Source organism: Pipistrellus hanaki (assembly GCF_964339955.1).
Source record: "Pipistrellus hanaki genome assembly, chromosome: 3".
In the NCBI taxonomy this organism is placed as follows: Eukaryota; Metazoa; Chordata; class Mammalia; order Chiroptera; family Vespertilionidae; genus Pipistrellus; species Pipistrellus hanaki.
Window position 1 is genome coordinate 159,385,134 of NC_140505.1, and position 23,221 is coordinate 159,408,354.

General features: G+C 34.6%; 1 protein-coding gene across 3 annotated transcripts in view; it reads left to right on the forward strand.

The window, feature by feature from the left end:
* Nucleotides 1-23,221, forward strand: part of SOX5 (SRY-box transcription factor 5) — a 936,670-nt gene that overhangs the window by 698,069 nt on the left and 215,380 nt on the right. For all 3 annotated transcript variants that reach the window (XM_084877223.1, XM_084877224.1, XM_084877222.1), the window contains one exon: nt 21,579-21,665. In XM_084877223.1, the coding sequence (XP_084733349.1) occupies nt 21,579-21,665 (87 nt within the window). The remainder of the gene's footprint in view (nt 1-21,578; nt 21,666-23,221) is intronic.

The window sequence follows — 23,221 nt, forward strand, 5'->3', positions numbered from 1 at the left end:
TGAACTTCTTCTTGTGGCAAAAGTGTCATGAGGAAAAATTAGTATTTCTCAAAACAATACTTGTAAAGACCTCTATGAGTTCAGGTATTATTAAATGAAGATTTATGAAAATTGCCATTTTCTATTTGGGGGCACAGAATTAAACGTTAAAATTCATTATAGAAAAGTTTTTACTGTGAATGTCCCTCATGTTGGAAGCAATAAAGATACACATCACTCTCTCTACTACTATACCCTTTTTTCATATCGCTTGGGTGATACTGTCCTCTTCATTCACAAGGTAAACTCCTTTTAGCTCTCAACATTTGGCTCATTAACTCACTGGAGACCATGTCACCATTATAACTTCCTTCCCTGAGCTACACAACCTCATGCTGTATCCCATAGCATCCTGAACATACTTCCCCTGGCTTCTGGTACAGTGATAATTTATGTGTCTGATTGGCATCATTGTGAGGTCAGGAAGTATGTTCCTCTTTGTAGCAACAGAGCATAGCATAGTCACTGGCATATGGTGAGCATAGACTAGATATTTGTTATACAGTGAACACTAGTCATTCCTTTTCTCAATTCTTAATCCATTTTGATTTTTTAAAAGATCATAAGGATGAGGGATATTCTCACCTGCATGTGAATAGTTAAGTAAAAATGCAATACTTAACTAATCTTTTAAAAACAATACAGTAGTTTCACATTTAAACTGTGTTTAGATACTAAATTCAGTGGGGATTACACTTGGTAATAACTCAGGAACTTGGCGCACTGGAGACCATGTCACCATTATCACTTGGCCAGTCCAACAAAGCATTGCAACCTGTTGCCATTTCATGGGTTGAATCTCATATGAAGTTGTGGACTTGAGTTTCATATTGAATGAGAAGTATGTGTCTTTATACATGAAACGCATTTCTGACAGAGTGAGATGCTCAAATTTGGAGAGGCATGCAGGAACTGAGACCAACTGAGGGAACAGCAGTCGCAAGCATATGTGTCATGTATCAACTTGCTGCAATTTATTGATGGCAAAGATGAGCAGAATCATCTGCCCTACTTAAATTGTTAGTTTTTTACTTATTTTTTTTTCACAAATGAACTTGAATTTGGGTATAATTATAAATGTAGATTTAGATTTAAAACTTAGATTTTAAATTTAGGTGTAATTACGGATCTAAATTAAGATCTGGAATGACAAATGTAGTTGAATTTAGGTGGGTTAACCTTGACTCGTCTTAAAGCACAAAGAATCCACAAGTTTGGCAGAAATCCATATAATCGCTCCTTCATTCTGTAAGTAGTGGTTAGTGTGCCTGATACAGGCCAGGCTTCAGTTTAGGAAATGTAAGGGCATAGTGAACAAGACAGATAGGTTCCCACTTCTCCTAAAGGTTATGTTTAATAGGAAATAAACATAGTTGAGGGTGGACTTAGCTAGTTGGAGAAGTATAAAGGGGTAGTGCATGATGGGAAACATAGTAAAAAATGACTAGAGAAATTGCTTATGGGCTTTGGTAAGAGAATTGTATTTTATTCTAATCCAAAACAATCAGGGGTAGTCTTGAGAACTAAGAGATCATTACCAGCAATAGTTCAGGTTGGTATTGCATTTTGTGCAATTAGTTCTATTTAAAAATGTCACTTACCGCCGAAGCCGGTTTGGCTCAATGGTAGAGTGTTGGTCTGCTGACTAAAAGGTCCCAGGTTTGATTCCAGTCAAGGGCATGTACATTGGTTGCGGGCACATCCCCGGTAGGGGGTGTGGGAGAGGCAGCTGATCAATGTTTCTCTCTCATCGATGTTTCTAGCTCTCTATCTCTCTCTCCCTTCCTCTCTGTAAAAAATCAATAAAAATATATATTAAAAAAATAGATGACCGTTATAGTACCTTCCCCTTAAGGTTGTTTTAAGAACTAAATGAGATAATTACATAAACTGCAGTCCTATGCATGACACATAATGAAGTCAAATATTAATGACTTCATGATGATACTTAGAGTATTTGTTTAATTGATTTGGAGTTACAAAGTTGTGTCTTTGATCTTGTAATTTTTATTATTTGTAAAGTTATACAGGGTTTTTGTAGCCATTACAGGAGCAGAATTGGTTATAAGGTACATTCTATTCTTCATACACACAAAAGGAAATAGCTGGAATTTTCATATTTTAAAAGAGTATCATGGGAGAATCGTCCTAGAAAACCATGGATTCAGATTAAAGATATGTCCCAGAAACATTTATTTTCAATAGTTAAATAGATTGTATAATCTTAGTTGGTATAATTTTCCAGCATTAATTTTTTTCTTTACAGAACATGACCTAAAGAACAAGAGTCAGTGTAACAGAGGACTTCTCAATGTGGAATTGCATTTTTGTTTTCTTTCTTCAAGATGAAGTATTCTTATTCTCCTTTACTTTTTCTCTTTCCTAAGTTAATACTATCAGAGTAGAATTATAATTGTAGTCAAACATTAGTAATTTGCCATGATTTTAAAATTTTGAGAGAAAGAAAAAATATAACAATTATTTTTCAAACCCAGTCTTTCATATTGCTCCAAACTTGAACAAAACTTCTTTGATAAACATTCTGGCTAATTCTATTAGTAATTATAGCTAAAATATGTGAAAAAGTGAGGTCCCCCCCCCTTTTTTCTACCATTATATGACCAAGATCAAAGCATCGATTTGCTTTAGAAAACATATATTGAAACCCACAGTTAACTACTTGGAGTCATTTTTCTAGAATACTGCTTAACAAGACAATTGTTCTGCTTCCAGGTATATATCACAATAGCAGTAAAAAGGTAACATGATGATGTTGATGAGGATGAGGATGCTGAGATGCTGAAAGCATACATCTGTCCTCTATATGCACTTAGTGTATTAGGCACATTTTGGTCTCTGTGTCTATATCTTTGTCTTTCTCCCTATAAGTCAGTCAGGCATCAAAATTTCACTCTTTAAAAATGAACAAGCTAACAGTGTTGAATAGCTTGGCTAAGGCCACTTGTGAGTAAAGAATAGAACCAAGATTCAAATCTAATTCTGACTCTAGAGTGTTCTTCTCCCTCTGCTACACTACCTTTGATAAAGTAATGAAACTGATTTTTTTTTTCAGCTATCTACCTGCAAATGCCAGCCTTATTTCACTTGATTCTCATTAACAATTTAATGTTTTATACGAAATTTAGATTTCAAATTGCTTTTCATAGCTGGCATCTTTGTATTGCCCAAACCTGATAAAATGTAAAAACTCAGATGTGTTTTCTTTTTTCTTTTTTAAAAAATCAGCAACACATATTTAATATTTTAACCAATAAAGACAAAAAATTCACACACAAAAATAGATCAGTGACATGTTCTAACTTTGTGAATGAACTGTGAACAGTGAAAGGACTACACAGAGTCTTTATAGTTACAATTTATGGTTTTGTTTTTCAGAATAGCTTCTGTTCCTCTTTCCATACTACCATTGATTTGGTGAACAAATTATTTCTAGTCACAGTTGAGAGACAACAAATTACAAGTGTTTATGCTTTTAGGTGTAATAACCAAAATAGTCATGCACAACACTTTTAGCTAGAATTAATAAAGACTTAAAGGAAACCCATGGTAGAATTCAGAATGTTGAGTGTTTGAATCACACTCCTGAGTTCAGAAATAAGATTAGAACTCTTTATTAGAATAGTCTTCCTGCTTCATTTGCTTTGCAAATAGTTAAACATAGCTGTTCACTAAATGAAGGCTGATGTTATTATTAAAAAAAAACAACAACACTATTCAAACATGTAAAATTTTTGCAGGTACTGATTTGCTTGAAGAATCAAAATATTGTTTGAGCTCTGTTACTCACTGAACTGCTTGACATTTGCTTATTTGAGCAAATTAAACTACGTACAAAGATGGAGGTGATCATGATGATGAGAAGGAGGAAGAGGAGAGTAAAGATGACAAACATCTAACAATACTGTATTGAAAGTCATTTAATGCCCCAGTAGCCCTATAAGGTAGGCATATTAGGTGGTACTAGTTTTTATAGATGAGGATACTGAAACACAGGAGATTAAGTAATTTTACAAGATGCCTAAGCTTATAAATGAAGGAGAAATTCTGACTACAATGTCCCTGTTCTTAACAATTATAAATAGGATTTTGTATGAACTAAAAAAGAATTATATGTAAAACACGTAAAATTAACACCACTTAAGCATCACATCAGTTAGTAATTATTAGTATTACTCTTGCTTGTCTATTATTATTACAATACATAACTATACACATAGTTTTTATTGTCGGTTTAGAGAGAACTTCTCTACTTTTAATTACAGATTAAAGAAAACCCCCCAAATATTTAAAGCTGCAAATAATTTCGCAAAATATTGGTAATTCTTATTTTAGTCAGTTTTGCTATTAAATGTTGATTTGCCTTTCATATAACCCAGTAGCTATCGCTTAGAATTCTAGAAGAAATCTATATTAGTGACTTTACAGATACAAAGCCTCAGTGGTGAAGATAAGATTACACTGTGTTAAATAACACTTAATACCAAAACTAGAGTAATAATGGAAGGCCAAAGATTAAGGCATGAATAATAAAAAATAAAAAATAAAAAATAAATAAAAAAACACCTTCTTTATAGCTACTTGATAATTCTACCACTTCTGTTATCCTATTTACTGAGTTGGATAACAGGAAGGTACTCATTTAGGAATTTCATTTTGTAGAGATTTATGGAAATGACTAGAAATTCTTTTTTTTTTAATTTATAATGAAACCACTTTACACAAGGGCAGGCATGCTACTATGCCGGAAAAGAATCCTAGGTCTTCTTGAACTTTGAGAGAGATGTCCATTTTGGCAAAGGGGGAGGCACACATTTGGATACATTTCTATGTGCCTCTCAAATCTGGGTGCTAGTCTGAACTGCCAAACTTCAGAATTTTCACATTTTTAATATACCAAAGTGGGTTAAAACAGCCTATTAGTATAAGGAGTATTTTTGAAACTGTTGACATTTGGCTACTGTTCTTTCATCCACTGTTCTGTAGTCTTGACAGAAACTTGGTTTCACTTGCAGAGAGAAAGTGAAAGACAGAGGAAGGTGTCTATATGAAACGCCCCGAGAGAAGCACAGCTCCTGTAAGGCAGCATTTAGGCATTGAGTATGACACTGTATTAACCTCCTTAATGGATGTATGTAATAAAGTGACATGTAAATGGAGCACAAGGGGAGATATGACACTATATCTGGAAAAGGATAAAACAGTTGGTTGAATACTGGGCTATTATAGCAGTTTGCAAACCTTGGATAAACTCAGTCAGCGGTTGTATAATTGGTTATTCAATCCCGACCCTTGTTCACAGCTCAAAGCCAGGAACACTGAGACCTGTTGCCAATTTGAGTGAATATAGTGACTGTACTCGGCCGGGGCCTAACATTGGAGCCAGGCCTTTTCCTGTGGGCTGGTTTCCACCATGTCTGGGACTGGCTCGGTGACAGTGGGTCTTTTGTTGTGAAAGGCTGGCTGGTACTCCCCTCCTTTGCAAAATGTCTAACAGCTACACAAATATAAGAAAATAGGAAAAGGGACTTGCTGTAGCTTTTCTCTTAGTAACTTAATGTGGAATTATTAGTTGTTTTTTTTTATTCTTTCTGTTCTTTTTTTTTATTTTTTGCTCCTTTTTAGGGGAAAGTCTGAGTTAAATAAATAAACTTAAAGAGTGATATAAAAGTCTGCTTTTGGATAAGAATTGAATCCTGGTAGTCCCTGATTAGAATATGATACGTATGGAGACATTTTTAGTAATTTGATTCACAAAAATGGGCTTCTGAATAAGGTATTTCAAATCTCCCCTTCTTCCCCCTGCTTCTCTTCTATCAAAGTCATGCACAGAGAAGATTGTTTTCACTCAGTATCTCCTCCCTGAAGGAAAGATACAGCATGTTTATAAATCTGTTCTGTATTTCACTTTAAGAAACAAGTACCCCACCTTCTCTGCCCAAACATACTGGAGAGAGGCCAACAGACTAACCACTTACTGTTTCTAGTCTAGTAAAATTTGAGAAATAAATCAGTGAAGATTTTGATTTGAGTGTGTGGTAGAAGGAATGCCCAGTCCTCATACAGTGCCCAATTCATAAAGGCATCTGTAACAAGCGTGTAGTATTTGCCAGTTAGGTGCTGCTTGCTGATAGGGTGACAGTTCCCAGCTGCAATCAATTACGCTTCCATTATTTCTGTTGTTTAAACATACCGAAGAGGACCAGTTCAGAGGGTTTCACAAATGCATCTAAGTTCCAAACCAAAGTAAAGAGCGCCTTAAAAAAAAAAAAAAAAAAAAAAAAAAGCAAGCACCGAATAGATTCTGAATGGAGAATTTTTCTCCTGAATCTGAATTTTTAGAATCTCCACTCCCTGATTCCGCCCCCCCACACACACACCCAGCATTTATAAAGTCACACAACACAACACGTAGTGTTTGATTTAATGCAGGGTTGCGATTCAGTCAGGAGACTGCTGAGGTCATATAATATAAATGGCTACAGTCCTTCTTGGCTCAGTTATTGCCTTGATCATTCAGGGCTTTGTTTTTGTTAATTGAGTAGCCTCCTGCTGGGAGGAGCTCCTAAATATTTTGGACTATATGTCACTAAAAATAATTTGGAGTCGAGGAGGTAGAGGGGGAGGCGGGGTAGGGAGGAGGTAAGTTTCACCCACAATGGATAAGGCAAAAAGGGGACCGGTTGTTCTGAAACCGTGACAGGACAAAGGATAAAGAAGCAAATTGTTTTTGAATAGAAAAATTAATCATGGAAAAGGGACTGGCTATTGTGAGGCAAACATAAAAAATACAGGGCGCCTCTAGCTTGAAATATATGAGAAAAAGCACTATAGAAACTCCAACAGCGGCCTTTAATGGAAAATACAGCCGGCCATCTCATTACAGGACATCCCTGGGAGTCAAGTGTTATAAGCATTAGTAAGAAGGTGGCATTATAAAAAAAAATTTGATGATAATCAAGCTTAATGTATCTGAGGCTTAATAAAAGTATTGTGTGGAGGTAGTGAGTATCATGGCATAATAGAGACCTCTTAGCATTGGATCGTTCCTAAGTATTGTATTTCATAATGCCGAACACTGGAAGCCCTTACTTCCTGGTGGGAAAATAGGAGCTTGTATGGGTAAAGAGAAGATCACAGAATTGTAGGCTGCCCCTATTAACCCCAGAAAACATAATGCAACGTATGTCTTACCGTTTTAATCTCACAAATATTTATCTAGATTTTAGTATAATACAATATGGAATGTAACAGACCAATGTCTCCCCGAGGTCACTGTTTGTAATTTAGTAAATTGTAGGTGTCCAAGTGGAGAGCCCAGAGCTGCTGGTGAAGAATGAATGCTTGAGATGCCTCATTAATTTAATGTAGGTAAGAGGCTGGTGGGCTTAAAGGATTTGGTGGTAGCCCCATAGAGAACTACCTACATGTGATTCAAATAGCATGGAATAAACTTTTTTCCCCCTCCTATTATTTTCCCCCCTCCATGCTGTGAACCCTTACTGATCATTATTTTTTAGGCACTTTATGTGTCACAACAAAACCAGAGATGCTGAGATATGTATGAAAACAAGAGTTTCGATTAAACTCAAATCAAGTATCTTTGAAAGGTGTTGGATTTTAGTTTTTATACAGCTTTGCCTGGCACACAGCTCCTCTCGTGTTTTGAGATTTGGCTTTGCTGCTTTATCGTTGTGAGGGTGCTGTGCTGTAAGCTTGGAACAATTTGCTGAGAAGAAAAGAGAGAGAAATAAATAAGCCAAGTCTTATATGTAGAATTATGGACTAAAACAAAATAAATAAATTGACACCAATGGTATATTAGGAAAGCCTGTTAGATCATGGATCAAATGGAATTTATACATTTCAGAAATTTCTGTGTAAATAATTTAATCTCTTCATTAAACAGGTAATTTCTCTCTTGTTCTTTGGTACTACCACAGAAGCATTATGCTTTTCCTTCCTCGCATCAGAAATGGAACCCTTTTACTTTTAATTGCAAAAACATATATTTTAGAAGGTAATGCACCTTCAAAGGTCAATTTTGCTGATTACAAATTCATTGCAATCATTTACAAGTTTAGTTTCCCAATTTTTTTGCAATATAAGATTATAGGTAGCTACTATACTTGGAATGATTGATTTGGAATGCTTGTTATTTAATTGAAGATTCAACCCCTATTATTAGAATACTTTTATCAGACTGATTACGTATGTTTATAATTTATCATAATTGTTAACAATATTTTATCAGAATTTTCTTTCTGGGAGAAGTCTGAGATTTTCCCAAGTAATTGAAGTCAGTGAAGTCTTTTTTGATACCCTCTTCAGTATTTATTCCAGCATTCATTTTGGATGGGGGAGCTCAGTGGGGTTCAGCATACTTTGTGCCTCTGTGGGAACTGAGATACTAGGGTCCTGGGGGCTTTAATATGCCTCAGGGAAGTTTTTCAGAGGAGTAGACACTTGGATTTCTAGCATGTGGAACCCAGAGCTTTGTGGCTTTTGAAAGACCATCCCCAAGTTTACATAAGCTTAGTCTCTGACCCGGGGGTCAGAACATTGGATGGTTTGTCATTTTACTGGTTTTGTTATGAAATATTGACATATATTGTAATTTTTTAACTGCTGATGTTTCACTACACTCCACCCAAATTTCTAGGCTATTTTAAACAACATTTTTTTACCTTATTAAAAAATGTTATCCTTTTAAATCAAGGAATGATAGAGAAAGCATAAAATACTCATCACAGTATGGCCAACATCCCTTTTGAGCCCTTCCTGATTCACTTTTTTGCACCACATACATTTCCAATGAGATTAGTTCAAATTATTAATAAATGTTATATGTTAATTATACTAAATATATGTATATGTGAGTGAGAAATACTTATGTGATGTATATATGAACCTGTGCACCAAAAGATTGAAGGTCTGATTCCTGTTCAGGGCACATACCTGGGTTTTGGGTTCCAACCTTGGTTGGGACACCTACAGAAGGCAACAAATCAGTGGTTCTCTCTCCTCTATAGAAAACATATCCTCCTGTGAGGATTAATATATAATGTTAAAAGGTTGTTGTGCTACATGTTAATTATACTCAAGGTATATAGAATATTTTATTTTTTGCCATTAAACTGCTTCTTAAAAGATGTTAGTAATTTGTTGTCCTGTCGTTCCTTTAAATGAATGATGAGGGTATTGTCCAAATTCATTCTTCTCTGATTTACCAAATTATTTATAACATTAATTTGATATTTTTCTCCATCTCAGTTCTCAACCATTCAAAAAAAAATGCCTTTGGCATTTGGCTGGCATCTCATGAGTTTCTTTTCTTTTTTTTTTCTGTTTTCCATTTACATAATCATATGTACCTCTCTTATGTGCATAGTACATGACATTGAAAACTATATACATCTTTCTACATTTGTTCATGGTCCTTTATTTGAGATTTTTAAACAAAATTTGTGTTGACAGTTCTCCAGTAGTAGTTTTATTTTTTTATTTTTTAATAAACAAAATACAATGAGATCCTGGTAGTTTGTTATTGCATTTTGTTGTGAGTTTTAAAAATGTGGTATATTTATTTCATGAGCTGTAAAATAGAAAAAATATTTGAATTTTTTGAATATTTTTTAGTTGATAATGTTTAAATTATCACTTAAGTGGCTGTGTAGTACAATATAAGTAAAATTCTTTTATCTTTTTAAGAATTTAGTTAATTCTACTTCAGATCTTGTTCAGTTGAGAAGATGTTTTTAGCCCGGCTCAGTGGTTGAGCATTGTCCCTTGGACCAAGAGATCCCAGGTTCTATTCCTGGTCAGGGCACATGCCCAGAATGCAGCTCAATCCCATTGTGGCAGTGTTCAGGAGGCAGCTGATGAATGATTCTTTCTCATCGTTGACATTTCTCTCTCTCTTTCCTTGTCTATCTAAAAACCAATGAAGCATATTTCAAAAAATAAAATAAAAACATTTTGGACTTAAATTTCTGAAGATTTAATAAAATGTTTTATGCATATTTTTATATCCTGAATCCATGTTTATTCTACCAAAAATTACTGTAGGTCTTGGAAAAGTGCAGGTTCCTGGGATTCAACCAAGACATAAAGACCTGGACTCTCCAGTGGTCCTGGAAATTTGCCTTTTAAGGAAGCTTCCTGAACACTATTAACTCTAGCTGAACTGGTGTCCACTTCTGTTATGCTCTTGTCAATATGCCCCATACTAAGAAAAATACCTTTTATTTAACTTTATATTGCTAGTATTATTTGATTCATATTATTTTTCTAGGTATAAACAAGATTATTAATTGGTTCTATTTTGGGGGAAAAATTTTTTTTTTTTTAACAGGTTGGATTGGTAAGCAGAAGGCTGCTTTATAATCCTTTTTGGACATACTATGATAGTAGCTTTTACAAACAATCTATCAGCATATTTATTTACTATAATAATTCAAGTAAGATTTTGCTCTCTTTTACTCAAAGAATGAAACAATAGGACAGCAATTCAGTGACACTAGTGATTTGACTCAAAGGTTTAATGTCTGGTCCCTGTTAGTCTGTCCATCAACACATGAGATGGTGAATTATTTGAGGTACAGAGGACACGCTTTTGTACCTATCATAGTGCCATAGTAATGGCTCAATAGATAATTATTAGATATATTAATGAGTATATAGAGTCTGATGCCTCCCAATCTTTTGTGTGTGCATGCATGTGTATAGATTCTACAAAATAAAGAAAATAGCAGTATCTATACATGATACTAAAAGTAAAGATAGCAGTTTTGTATATTCATTCAACTTGGAAACTAAATGAGTATACCAGTAGATGGTGCATGCCCAATTTTATACCCACTGTCTTTAACCTTGAGAGTTGTAATTCTCTGGTGGTATATGGTTTCTCTTTTTTTATTTATTCAGACTTTTTCTTTGCTTCCTCTTTATTTTCTTTAACGTGTTCTTAAATAAAATTGATTTTTAAAGAGAACTTTAACAGGTTCTTTTGTTTTTTGCTGTTCTGACTTTTGGGAGGGTCATAGCATATTATAGCTAACACATGGCTATATGTTTCATTGTTGCCTAGAATGTGTCTAAGCTTATGAACATTAAATGCCTTTTTAGAAAAAAGGAAAAAAAAAGAAAAGAAAAAAAATTCCCTCAAAACTATTGTATTTTCTCATCTAAAATTACTCTAAAAATGACACGATCCAAAAATCCATAAAAGGTTATGAGAAATATAACAAGTTGTTAAGGCAGATGGACTACTTTGGTTGAGAAGAATATGTGCAAATTTAGATATATGATTTTAAGCAAATCAGAGGATTTTTTTCTTAATTATAAATCTGATGTTATGTATTGAACATAAAAATATGATTTGAATTATAAGTAGCTTTTCAGCTCAACTGTTCAGATACCTGCATATCACAATCTCACAATCTCTGACTTATCATATGAATCATGTCAGTTTTTATTGTTCATATCTTTTCAGGCATCTGGCAAGCTGAGATTGCGATTTGTTTTCACATATGTTGTGATAGAGAGGATTCAGGATGTGTAGTGGTTTAGCATCAGGCTGTATGTGCTTTAATTCTCACTTCCAGTGGTAAAACATTCTGTCATATTTTTAAAGTATTGGAATTCTTATTCTAATGTATGTTAAGTGGTTTTCTATTTCTATGCTTTTTGTATCTTCTTTATCATCTCTACTACCCACTTTCACAACTTTGAACAATAAAATTGTACAAATATGATCATTAATTTTCCTGTTCAGCATTGTCTAGATATCTAATTAAATAGATGATTATGTTGATAGACTTTTTTTTAGAAGAATAATTGTGTCATTTAAAATTCAAATATTTAGGCAATTTTTTCTTAAACATATCAGTAGGCATATATAATGTGCTTAGAACTATGCGGTTTCAGCCTTATCTTTACTAAACTATGATATGCGTAACCTATCATAAACTATTTGTTTATGTATTTATTTTGTGAAATTAAGACTTTTAAAATATATGACTTATCTTCTTATTCTTTTGCTATAATTTAGTTCTTAGAGATTGTCTTCTATATTTCTTCCTCTATCTCTCATATGTACAGAGAAAATACTGTTTCAAATAAAATTAAATGGAAAATAACAGGTTTATTACAATTTGTCTCTGAGGAAGTTGATTATTTGATGGATGACAGTAAAAATAGTTTACGAGAAATATTTTCACTTCCTTAAATTGACAGTTTTTATACATTATGAACATCTTCCTCTGAATTTTTTCCCCCATTAAATGGCTTCTGCTTTCTATTATACCCCTCTTGCCTTGCTCACTCCTTTGCTACTCTCCACTCTAAACCCTCTCATTGTAACTAATGGCAAGAACTTAATTCACATTTCCCCACCCACACTTTGCTAACATCATAAATTATTCTATACAAATGGGCAGTATTCATTAGCTGTGCACTTTGCTGAAAGATCTTTACATGAGAGTGCTACGCGCTCCCATTTTTATTAAAAGTTAAAATGTTTTTTCTGTCATGGGGGTTGGAGTGAGTTAGGATGATAGAGGACAGGGCTACCGTGCTAATAAATAAAAATAATAACTATTACCGTTGGCTGAGTGACCCTGGGTAAAGAGCACTACAGAGCTATTTGTTGTTCCCTTTCACTTGTCAACGTACAGACGTAAAAGCTTTAGCCATTGTTGAGGATCAAATAGAACCTTTGAAAAGTTAGAAAGACAACTGTCAATAAAGAAAAAAAAGTCAGCCAAAGCCGGTTTGGCTCAGTGGATAGAGCGCGTCGGTCTGCGGACTGAAGGGTCCCAGGTTCGATTCCGGTCAAGGGCATATACATTGGTTGCAGGCACATCCCCAGTGGGGGGTGTGCAGGAGGCAGCTGGTCATTGTTTCTCTCTCATTGATGTTTCTAACTCTCTCTCTCTCTTCCTCTCTGTAAAAAATCAATAAAATATATATATTGAAAAAAAGGGGAAAAAATCAGTCAAAGGCCCTTGCTGGTGTTGCCAGTTGGTTCGCCAAAGTGTGGCAGGTTTGATCCCAGATCAGAGAAAGTTTCTCTCTCTCTCTCTCTCTCTCTCTCTCTCTCTCTCTCTCTCTCTCTCTCTCTCCCTCTGCCTCTCCCTCTCCCTCTCCCTCTCCCTCTCTCCAAAATAAACATGTCCTAGGGTAATGATTAAAAAACAAAAATCAGGCAAAGATTAGTTGAAATATTTGTATTTCTATGTTGTTTTGGGACAAATCATACTTGAACCAATGCAAGTGACAAATTTTCTTGTCCCTAATACTACTACATCTCTTTCTATCTCATCTTTATTGATATGAACCAACTGAAAAATTCATAACAATCATAGATAACAAGTGAAACATTATCATAAAAATGTATAGGATTATTTGAACTAGTATCCTTGGATGAGGCTTTTGATTTCTCAGTACTTTTAGTGATGGGCAAAGTGAAACATACATTTCTTTCATTTGATTTTTGAAATAGTTCTCTTGAGTGTTGTGCACTAAGTTGTAGTTGTAATATCAGTCAGCATTTTGTGTGTGAATGTTGCTGTGTGCCTAGCATTGTTTTAAGCTCTTTATATAAATTAACTCATTTCATTCTTTTTAAAAATTCTTTGAGATAAATGCAGTTATGCTTCCCTTTAGAGATGAGTAAGTTGAAGCAGAGTAGTTAAATTACTTGCCAAAGGTCACAAAACTAGTAAGTGATAGAATCAAGGTATATGACATTAAATTGTTATTTTTATATTTCGTAGCAAAACATGAAATATTTTGTACAGAGGAAGATCTCTATCAATTACTTTTTGAAATGCTGCTCTCAATTTTCTTATGTTTTCTGGAATCTAATATTTCAATCAAGAACAAATCAAAGTGGTGTAGAATGTGCAAGAAAATACACTTATTTTCTGAGTAATGGGGTAGATAAAACTATGAGATTTTCATAAGTCTATCTGTTCATGGAAATTTTTGTGTAGAAAGTATAGATCCATCTTATGAGGAGTACTTCCAAGGTTATTCAAAGTTGTTGATATGAAACAATTATACGTATTGAATATGGTATATTTAATTGTGTGCTATTCTTCTAAAATGTGGTACAAAATTGGGTATAAAGAATAGGTATGTAATATTTCATTTTATGCAAAGATAAAAATTGAGCCTGTGAGTAATGATTTAGATATTGCAATAATCCAAAAACTCATTCCATATGAAAGATTTCAAAACTTGCATCAGCAGGCCAGACAACTTTATTTTTATTTTTTCTGGCACTACTAAAAGTGAATTATTTCTAAAACTTCATTCACTGCAGGATAATGACATATAAAAATGAGGCTTATTGAAATCCTAATGCTTTGGAATTTCAGATGTGTTTCTGTTGTGTGTTGTGGTATGTGTTATTTTTTAACATTTCCTCGAAGAACTTGACATTTCCAGTGGCAGACTAGCTGTAGTGCTTGGCTACTTGGACTGTTCCAAGGCCTTCTGGTCTTCATTGCACAAATAACTTCCCAGATATGTAAAAGTTTTTACACTGCTTCCATTGCATTGCTTAATATTTGCTCAAAATGTTTTCTGGACAGGCCACTATTGTCAACATGAATTATAATCTTGCTGATGTATGATTTCCAGATTTGGCTCAGTCTCTCCCTCAGAAAAAAAAATTCAGTTACTTAATAATTAAATATCAACCTATTGAATTGTAATTAGCTTTGTGAAGAAAAATGCATTTGGCTGCATACACTAACTTGCATTTATTCTTCCGTTTTGGGGGGCCAGCTAGTGAAAGCTTCTAAGGGAAGAATATTGAGTTAACATTATCTAATTCTAAAAGAGATTAAGGATGCAGAACACCTGTCATATAACTGTTGTCTAAAACTAGATGAGATGAATAAAACTGTACTAACATTTCATTTTTGAAAGTTTGACTCTATAATAAAGGAACTTGTGTATGGTATATGGAAAAGAGCAGTTTATTAGGAGTGAGGCTGCAAGTTCTGCCTTTATCATTGATAGATTTTTTATCTTAGGATAGCTTTAACCTTAATTTACAATTTCAGTCTGTAAAATGGTTTGTTCTAAACCAGCTATTACCAAGTTGAGCAAAACAGTCCTCTTTTAACCCTACTTTGCTTGGTCAAATATTTAAATAATATTGTATAATCCATTACTCACTTAAAGATTGACAGTCCATTAGCACATAAGAAGATCTAAATCTTATAAAAAAGAAATGTAAATATGTTTAATGTTTAATTAGATTTACATGATAGTGGAATGTTTACTTTGTTTGTTTTAGTAACTAAACAATTTGTTCTAGTTATGTCCAATATATGCCTTAGTAAATTGCTTTTATGAAATGCTTATTATCTAAATGATATCTAAAAATCATCTCAGATTTAAAATTCTGATTCTGTGACATGAATAATTTACATATGCTTTTACTTTTTGACTTCAAAGAAGATAGTGGTGGATTTTTGAAGTTAAACCATAGTGTTGTTCCTTTCAAAAGACAACTCCCATTCCTGACTATGCACCCTATCACATGTCAGCAATAACATAGCTTAGTCTAAGCTACAAAATTAAAATATAAACAGTGGTCGATTTGGTATGACCTAACTCCTGGGACTTTGTTTAAAAAGTCAAATATTATACATACATATTTTTTGCTTGTTTGATTTTTCAATGAGCTTTGCACTGCAGCTCAAGGGAGATTAAGGGGGAAAACCTACATAAACACAAAGCGAAAACCTGAGCTTGTGTGTAAAGCTACTGCACTGGAGCAAATGTGGTTTAATTCTTGGCACTGGCAGCTTGTTGGAGAATTACAATATGTTGGCAAGAGTCTCTAGGTCTCATTGTTCCAGATGAGGGAGTCGGTCTTAAGAGTGTTTGGCACTGGAGGGAAAAAGGAGTGAGAGTTATAGGGAATGAACAGGCCCTAAAGAGGCAGGATGCTGTTGTAACAATGGCTGGCACAGTTGGGGGGGCCATTCGCTGGTGGGGATTGCTATAGTCATTGATGTGAAGAAGCATATGTGAGCAAAAGAGGCAAGGGTGAGAAGGAAAAGCAAGCAAACATATCCAAAGAGCTCAGTTGGCAAAAAAGGACAGAGTAATCCACTTAGAGTCATATTTATGTTAATATGCTGATAAGGACATTTTTTATATCTCTCTAATTCATCTCACAGTTTACTTATTACTATTCATTTTATTTTCTTTTTTATAGTAAATACAGATTGCCTTTTCTTTAAAGAGACAGATCCTTGAATTAAGAGTACCTGGTTTTGTATTGTATCTGTTCTACTTTCTGTCCTGGTGATGTCAGACAAAGTATCTTTTGAGCCTTCATTTTCTCATATAAAAAATGGATATTATAATAAATTTTTCCATTGACACAATTTTGTTTGCATCTGACATCAATCTGCAAATGAAATGTCATGCAAATAATAATAAGTGTTATTCCTCACACTTATTTTAAAATAGGGAGCCCTATTTTTATTTTCAAATCAACCATGATACCCCAATGCTTGGGAGAATTAAATCTCAAGAAAATCTTTAAAAGGTTTTGCATTAAAATTATGATATATCTTAATATGAAAATAATGAATTTGAACATTTGGAAATATTAACCACACAAACATCCCTCACTCATCATATAAAACACAGTTCAATATATATTAATAAAAGTATGTTGCATTTCAGAAATGGAATATTTAATACTATCTCTTTTACTCCAAAAACACAGAAGCAGCAGCACTTACATAATACATTTTTCAAATTGTGTCAACTTTCACTTCTCTCATATTCACACATTAATGAACAGGTGTATTATAAATATTGGGATTTTGCCATTTGGTCTTTTACATTTCTCATTATGAATATTCTATAGAATCTTTACAATTTTTTAGAGAAATTTCAGTCGTTTGTACGTGTCCACCCATTGTGCTTATTATTGTGAGATCATTTCTTAACCATCCCTTCATGAACTACCACTGGAAACAAATTGAAACAGTTGTAGCTGGTAAACTACTAGGTTTGTTTGTTTAAAGCTCTATGATTCACAGCAACTCAGATAGTGAGGCAAAGTGGGTAAAACAATGTGCTTTTGGTCCCTTTAAGTTAGCCAGTGTCAAAGTCTTTATGAGAACCCAAATTGTTTGACTTATAGCCTACCCTGTTTTCCCGAAAATAAGACAGTGTCTTATATTAATTTTTTCTCCCAAAGTTGCGATAGGTCTTATTTTCAGGGGATGTTTTATCTTTCCATGTGCTAGGTCTTATTTTCGGAGGATGTCTTATTTTCGGGGAAACACTGTAATAGTCTTTCACTATATGAATACATTTTCATTTTGTTGTATTTCTCTACCAAATGGTCATAGGTGTTTCTTAAATTTTCTAGAATTTTAGAGTTCAAAGTCATACTCTGGGGCTGCATTGAGAACAAAATGAGAACTGTAGGAAATACAGGCTTTTAATCCCACCATACTGCTTATAGATTCATGTCATCCAGGGAATTCATTTTATCCTGTCAAGTTTTTACTTCATCCATCCAATGGAGTTAATAATGTTGGGGCAGGAAACTTTCCCCACATCCCATTAGTTCTTCTGGCTGGTTGAGGAGTTCAAAGAACATATAGCGGATTAACAGAAGAAAATAAAGTTTTAATACATATGCATGGGGAATTCACATAGCATGGAAATTCCAAGGGCAGTGAGGCAAAATGTCATTTTGGACAAAGGAAAGGGAGGTAAGCAATTCACGGATAGCTGAGAAAAAGCAAACATTTGGTAAAAAACCAATTCTTGCAAGGCCACCTAGAGGCAAAGGGGCATCTAGTGAACAGGTTTTTGCTTGACTCATCTGCCACACTTATCATATGTGTTGAGATGACGATGCTTGAGTGCCCTTCTTGTAGCAAGTTTTTCTGTCTAAGTGTTTTAGGCAGGTAAGGGGAGATAAACAAAACACAAACAACAACAACACACACACGACAACACACACACATAACTTTTGCTCTGCCAATGTCAATCCATAAGATAAGAGGTCACTAGTTTGATTCCAGGCCAGGACACATGCCTGGATTATGGGCTCAATCCCTAGTGTGGTGCATGCAGGAGGCAGCTAATCAATGATTCTCTCTCATCATTGATGTTTCTATCATTGATGTTTCTCTCTTTCTCACTTTCTCTTTCTCTAAATAAATAAATAAATGAATGAATGAATAAATAAATAAATAAATAAATAAAATAAAAAAATAAAAAACAAACAAAGAAAAACATCTCTTGAGTTTGTTAGGCTTTCACTGTTTTTAGCTGGAAATAATCTACTGGCCAGGGTGGTGCATTGTGGGGAGACTCCATTCATATTCCCACAATTACAATAGTTTTCCATCCTGTTCACACTTGTTCAGCGGGTGAAATGAAGTAATGTGTTTGTAGTAGAAAGAGCTAATAAGACTTTGAGATGGAATGAACTCCATATTGGGCAAGGTAGTGATAGATCCCTAAACTTTGGCTGCTTAGATCATAAAATGTATGCACCAAAATCTAATTCAGAAGATGAGTGTGAGAAGTTTAAGATACCATAGGCAAAGGGCCTGGTACATGGCTTCGCGTTTGGCCCTCAGTACAGTGGCTATCTTCACGACTTAGATGTTGACAAGCAAATTAGGGTTTTGTATGGGAAAAAACAAAATAAAACTTAAGACTCAATTCTGCCCCTTACATTTTGTGAAACCTCAGACAAGGCATTTTCTTTCTTTCTTTTTTTAATCTGTAAAATGGATATAATGACACAACCAGAGTCTTCATATATTTGCTATGCTTAAATGAGAGAATACAGGTAAAATCATCTAGTAGAATTCCTGGCACATAGGCTGCTCAATAATTGTTTATTGAACCTTAATTTAAAGTATATATCCCATCCATTTGCAAATATGAGTGTCTTTATTCAGCCACAGGTGTAACAACCAGGAGTTAGATGCGTTTCCGATTTTGCATCTTTCAAATTACCTGGCCTTAAAGAAGCTATTCCTTTTTTCTGTAGTCTACCTTAAAAGTCAGGTACTTGAAAATAAAGTGGCTCTATATATGAGACTTATATCTTTATGCAAGTTAATAAAGAGGCCAGGAATGTTCTGCAGGTTTCAGAAATCTGGTGGCTGTTTCTTTAACTCTGCAACTTAGACAGAAGACTTCTGTTTCTTTATGAGCACACTACAGTGAATATTTTGTCTAGCTGCAGGGGAAAAGCTTTGTCATGGACTTTGCAGACAATAGCCTTAAAAGTAAAATGGTCTGCTTTTGGTGCCGGGAGGTTCAGGAGCCTATTGTTAGTGCACAATGGATTTCTATTGCTGCATTCCTGCTTTGCAAAGGTTTGTTAGCTTTTAATGACTGACAGTACTCTATTGCAAATACCATATTGGCTGTGCCCTGTTTACATGCTTCTCAAGAATTTTTGTGGAGTGCTAGGAAAAAGAAACAGTGGTGTTTGTTTGACCTACTCTGATAAGGTTTAAAAAATAATTTCACTCATGAAGTGTTTACAGGGAATGGAGAAACAGTGGAAATCTTTGCAGAAGTATTTAAAGTTACCTTTACAGCCTCAGTAATCAGAAATATCGAATACAGTAAGAGTATATTTAATCCATTTTATTGCTTATATAGTTGTCATTACCATTTTATAAAATGGATATTTTAAGAAAAAGTAAATTCTTTAGGCTCTTTTTCTTAAATGTGAAAAAAATGGAAATGTATTTTGTTACAAAGGAAAATAAGTACTTTCACACATCCTATATGTAAATATGCACACAATAGTTTTGACATATAATATATGTGTATACATGCATATAATTTTCACCATACATACAGACTATATAAAACAGTAATACTTTAGACGTTTTTTCACCATTTTACTTTTTCACACATTTTTGACATCTGAAAACAAAGCATTCCAGATTGTTACAGTTATTCCAAAGAAATTTCACCTTCACTTTGTTGAAAACTCCACACGAGCCTGGTGGCATGGCTCAGTGGTTAAGCGTCGACCTATGAACCAGAAGGTCACAGTTCAATTCCTGGTCAGGGCACGTGCCCGGGTTGTGGGCTCTATTCCCTTGCGTGGGGCATGCAGGAGGCAGCCCATCGATGATGCTCTCTCACCATTGATGTTTCATGTTTCTACCTCTTTCTCCCTCTCCCTTCCTCTCTGTTATCAAAAAATATTTTTTTAAAAAAAACCACAAACAAACATAGGCTTTGTGATACAGCTGAGGGCTATAAGATCAGAGCCTTAAAAAAAGTAGATAGATTAGCTAAAGATGAGGATGAAGGTGCCTTAAAATGCAATTGATGTGGGGAAAATTAGCCAGTTTCTAATAATCTTATGGTCTTCAGGCCAGACGGTCCCTTTGATACGTTAACATGTACTCCCTTTATGTGGCTAGTAGGGGGTAGACAACTGTCTGCACAAACACAAATACACATAAACACCAATAGGGAGAATGGCAGTGCATGTCTTAGATCTAGATAATAAGTGTGGGCATTGTCATTTAGATGGCACATACTGGGACACTTATCTTTTAGTACACTCCATTTTCTAACTGAATGCAGTGCTAATCGTGGGATTGAAAGCCATTGTAATTGTGTACCCATCTAAATGCTGACAAGAACATACAATTACATTGTTTGGAAGGGAGTTTAATGTTTGGGGACTTTATTAGCATTTATATTTACTTGTGCATTAAAAGCCAGACACAAAAAGGAGAGGTCAAAACCATGTGGTACGTAGAAACAAATATCAGAGGGACGCATAACTTTGGTCTCTACAATATGTGCGCCCTGTCCTAATACAGGGCATTTGAAAATGAGTGTGACACAAATCTGAAATAAGTAAATAATAAGTGCCCATTAAAAGCATTACTCACCTCTCTAGATTTTGCAATCTTTGTAAAGCGTCCTTTGTACCAACTTTTTTTTTTTTTTAATGTTCGCAGCAAATCTTTCCACAGTGTGCCTACCACCGCACGATGTTAAACACATATTATAAAGTGGATGTAATTGTAAACACACAGAGGGATATAATTACATGTAGCAGATTTAAGAGCTAATTCTTTGCCTTTTTTTTACCCTGCATTTTATCAACATAATTATTTTTGTGACTGCAGACTAACACCCTGAATTGACAAGCACCCATTATAGCAGGAATTTATTCACCAAATTGAGAAACAATGAACTGCAGGTTTATATGTACCCATTGTCATAAAGAATTAGAAGGGCTTTGTTCTGCAAGAGGGAAAAGCTAATGATTTTGAAACAGCAGGTGACAAAACACATTCTTTTTTTCTCCTCCCCTGTTATCAGTTTGTTGATGAAGTCATTATGAACTGGGGCTGGGGTAGGGAGGGCCTTATTTTTAGCAGATAGGCTTTTAATGAGCTCCATTGTAAAAATAGTCATGTTGATTTGCTTACATTATTTTTTCCCCCTCCTTCTTTACTTAGAAACCCCCAGTATTGAAAAGCTACTATCAAAGGACTGGAAAGACAAGCTTCTTGCAATGGGTTCAGGGAACTTCGGTGAAATAAAAGGTAATATGTTTACAATTATTTCGATCCAAAATGTATCAGGGTCTTTATTTTCTCTCTTTGTACCTTATGGGATAAGTGGTGTGTTGTTTTAATAAAATAACCTTCCTGTAGCTTTAGAAGGCTTTGGGTTTTCATCATGAAAAGATATGTGATTTACTTCTTAAATAGGAATATCTAAAGAAGAGTTCAAAGCTGCATATTTTGAAGTGATTTCACATATTCTGCATATTAGAAGTATGGATGTACATAATCTACATTTGAAACCAGAGTGATTAATGGGGAAATTTTAAAAGAAATGTGCTTTGTATTAATAAGGGCAATGTTTTTGATGTTTTTTTAATTTTTGTTGTTGTTTTTTTAAAAATTTTTTTTTGTGTGTGTGTGTATGTGTGTGTGTGTTTGAGTCAGAAATTGCATACAACAAAGAGGGAAAATCCTATATGGGTATCAGATAATGCTGAATATTTATATCTACTTGTACTTGATTTTTTTTGATTTTTTTTCTTAGAGAGAGAGAGAGAGAGAGAGAGAGAGAGAGAGAGGAAAGGAAAGGGATAGAGAGATAAAAACATCTATGAGACAGAAACATCAATTGCCTGCCTCCTGTACACCCCCTACTGGGAACTGAGCCTACAACCAAAGCACGTGCCCTGACTGAGGATTGAACCCGTGACCTCCTTCTTTGTGTGTGGATGCTCAACCACTGAGCCACACCAGCCAGGCTGAATATTCATTTCTTAATAAACTTATACTAATAACAAAAGGAGAAGATTAAAGTTTATATAAAAATGTGGTCAAATGGTCCTTTCAAGTTAATTTAAAAGTGTGTTTTCTCAGATCAATGTATGCAATCTCTGGTTTTCTGTTTGTTGCTAATAGTAGGACACTTTTAGTTCTGAGTTCTAAAGGATAATATTTTTAGAAAAAAAGTACTTATTAAAATATTGTTATATGCTACTCTGTATACTTTGTGGTGGGAACTGAACATCTATGGATATTAATATGCATGTAGAAATATAGGCATTAAATAAATTTTTGCATATGTGCGCATGCACAGGTGTTCTCCCAATGAGAGGCCATTGTCTCTCTTGAGGCTCTACCTCAGAGCATCCAGGAGGAAGGCAAAGCATAGATTAGTCTTCTAAAATGTTTGGTCCACATGCCACTAACATCTCAATAACATGACACTTCCAAAAATGTTTGCGTATTTCACTTTCCATCATCCATTTGGAGTTTAGGTATATTCAGGCTATGACTCGGTGGGAATGGGTGATGAGAGAATGAACGGGTGCTAATCAACAAAATCTATAATGGAATCCAATGTAGACAAATAATAATATGCCTTAAAGAGCTCAAAAACAAAGTTTAAAGAAAACAAAATAGTGTCCTTTTCTCAGGCAGCATAGCCTTTATATTACTTGGTTGCATTTTAACCCATTTGCGCCTGAGATAAAGGGCTGGTTATTCTCCCGGGTTCTTTATTCTCCTCTGACCCAGGTAATAACTGAGAGCAGCCCAGAGAAGCCCTCCGGTCCCCAACCTTGTGATCGTGTTCC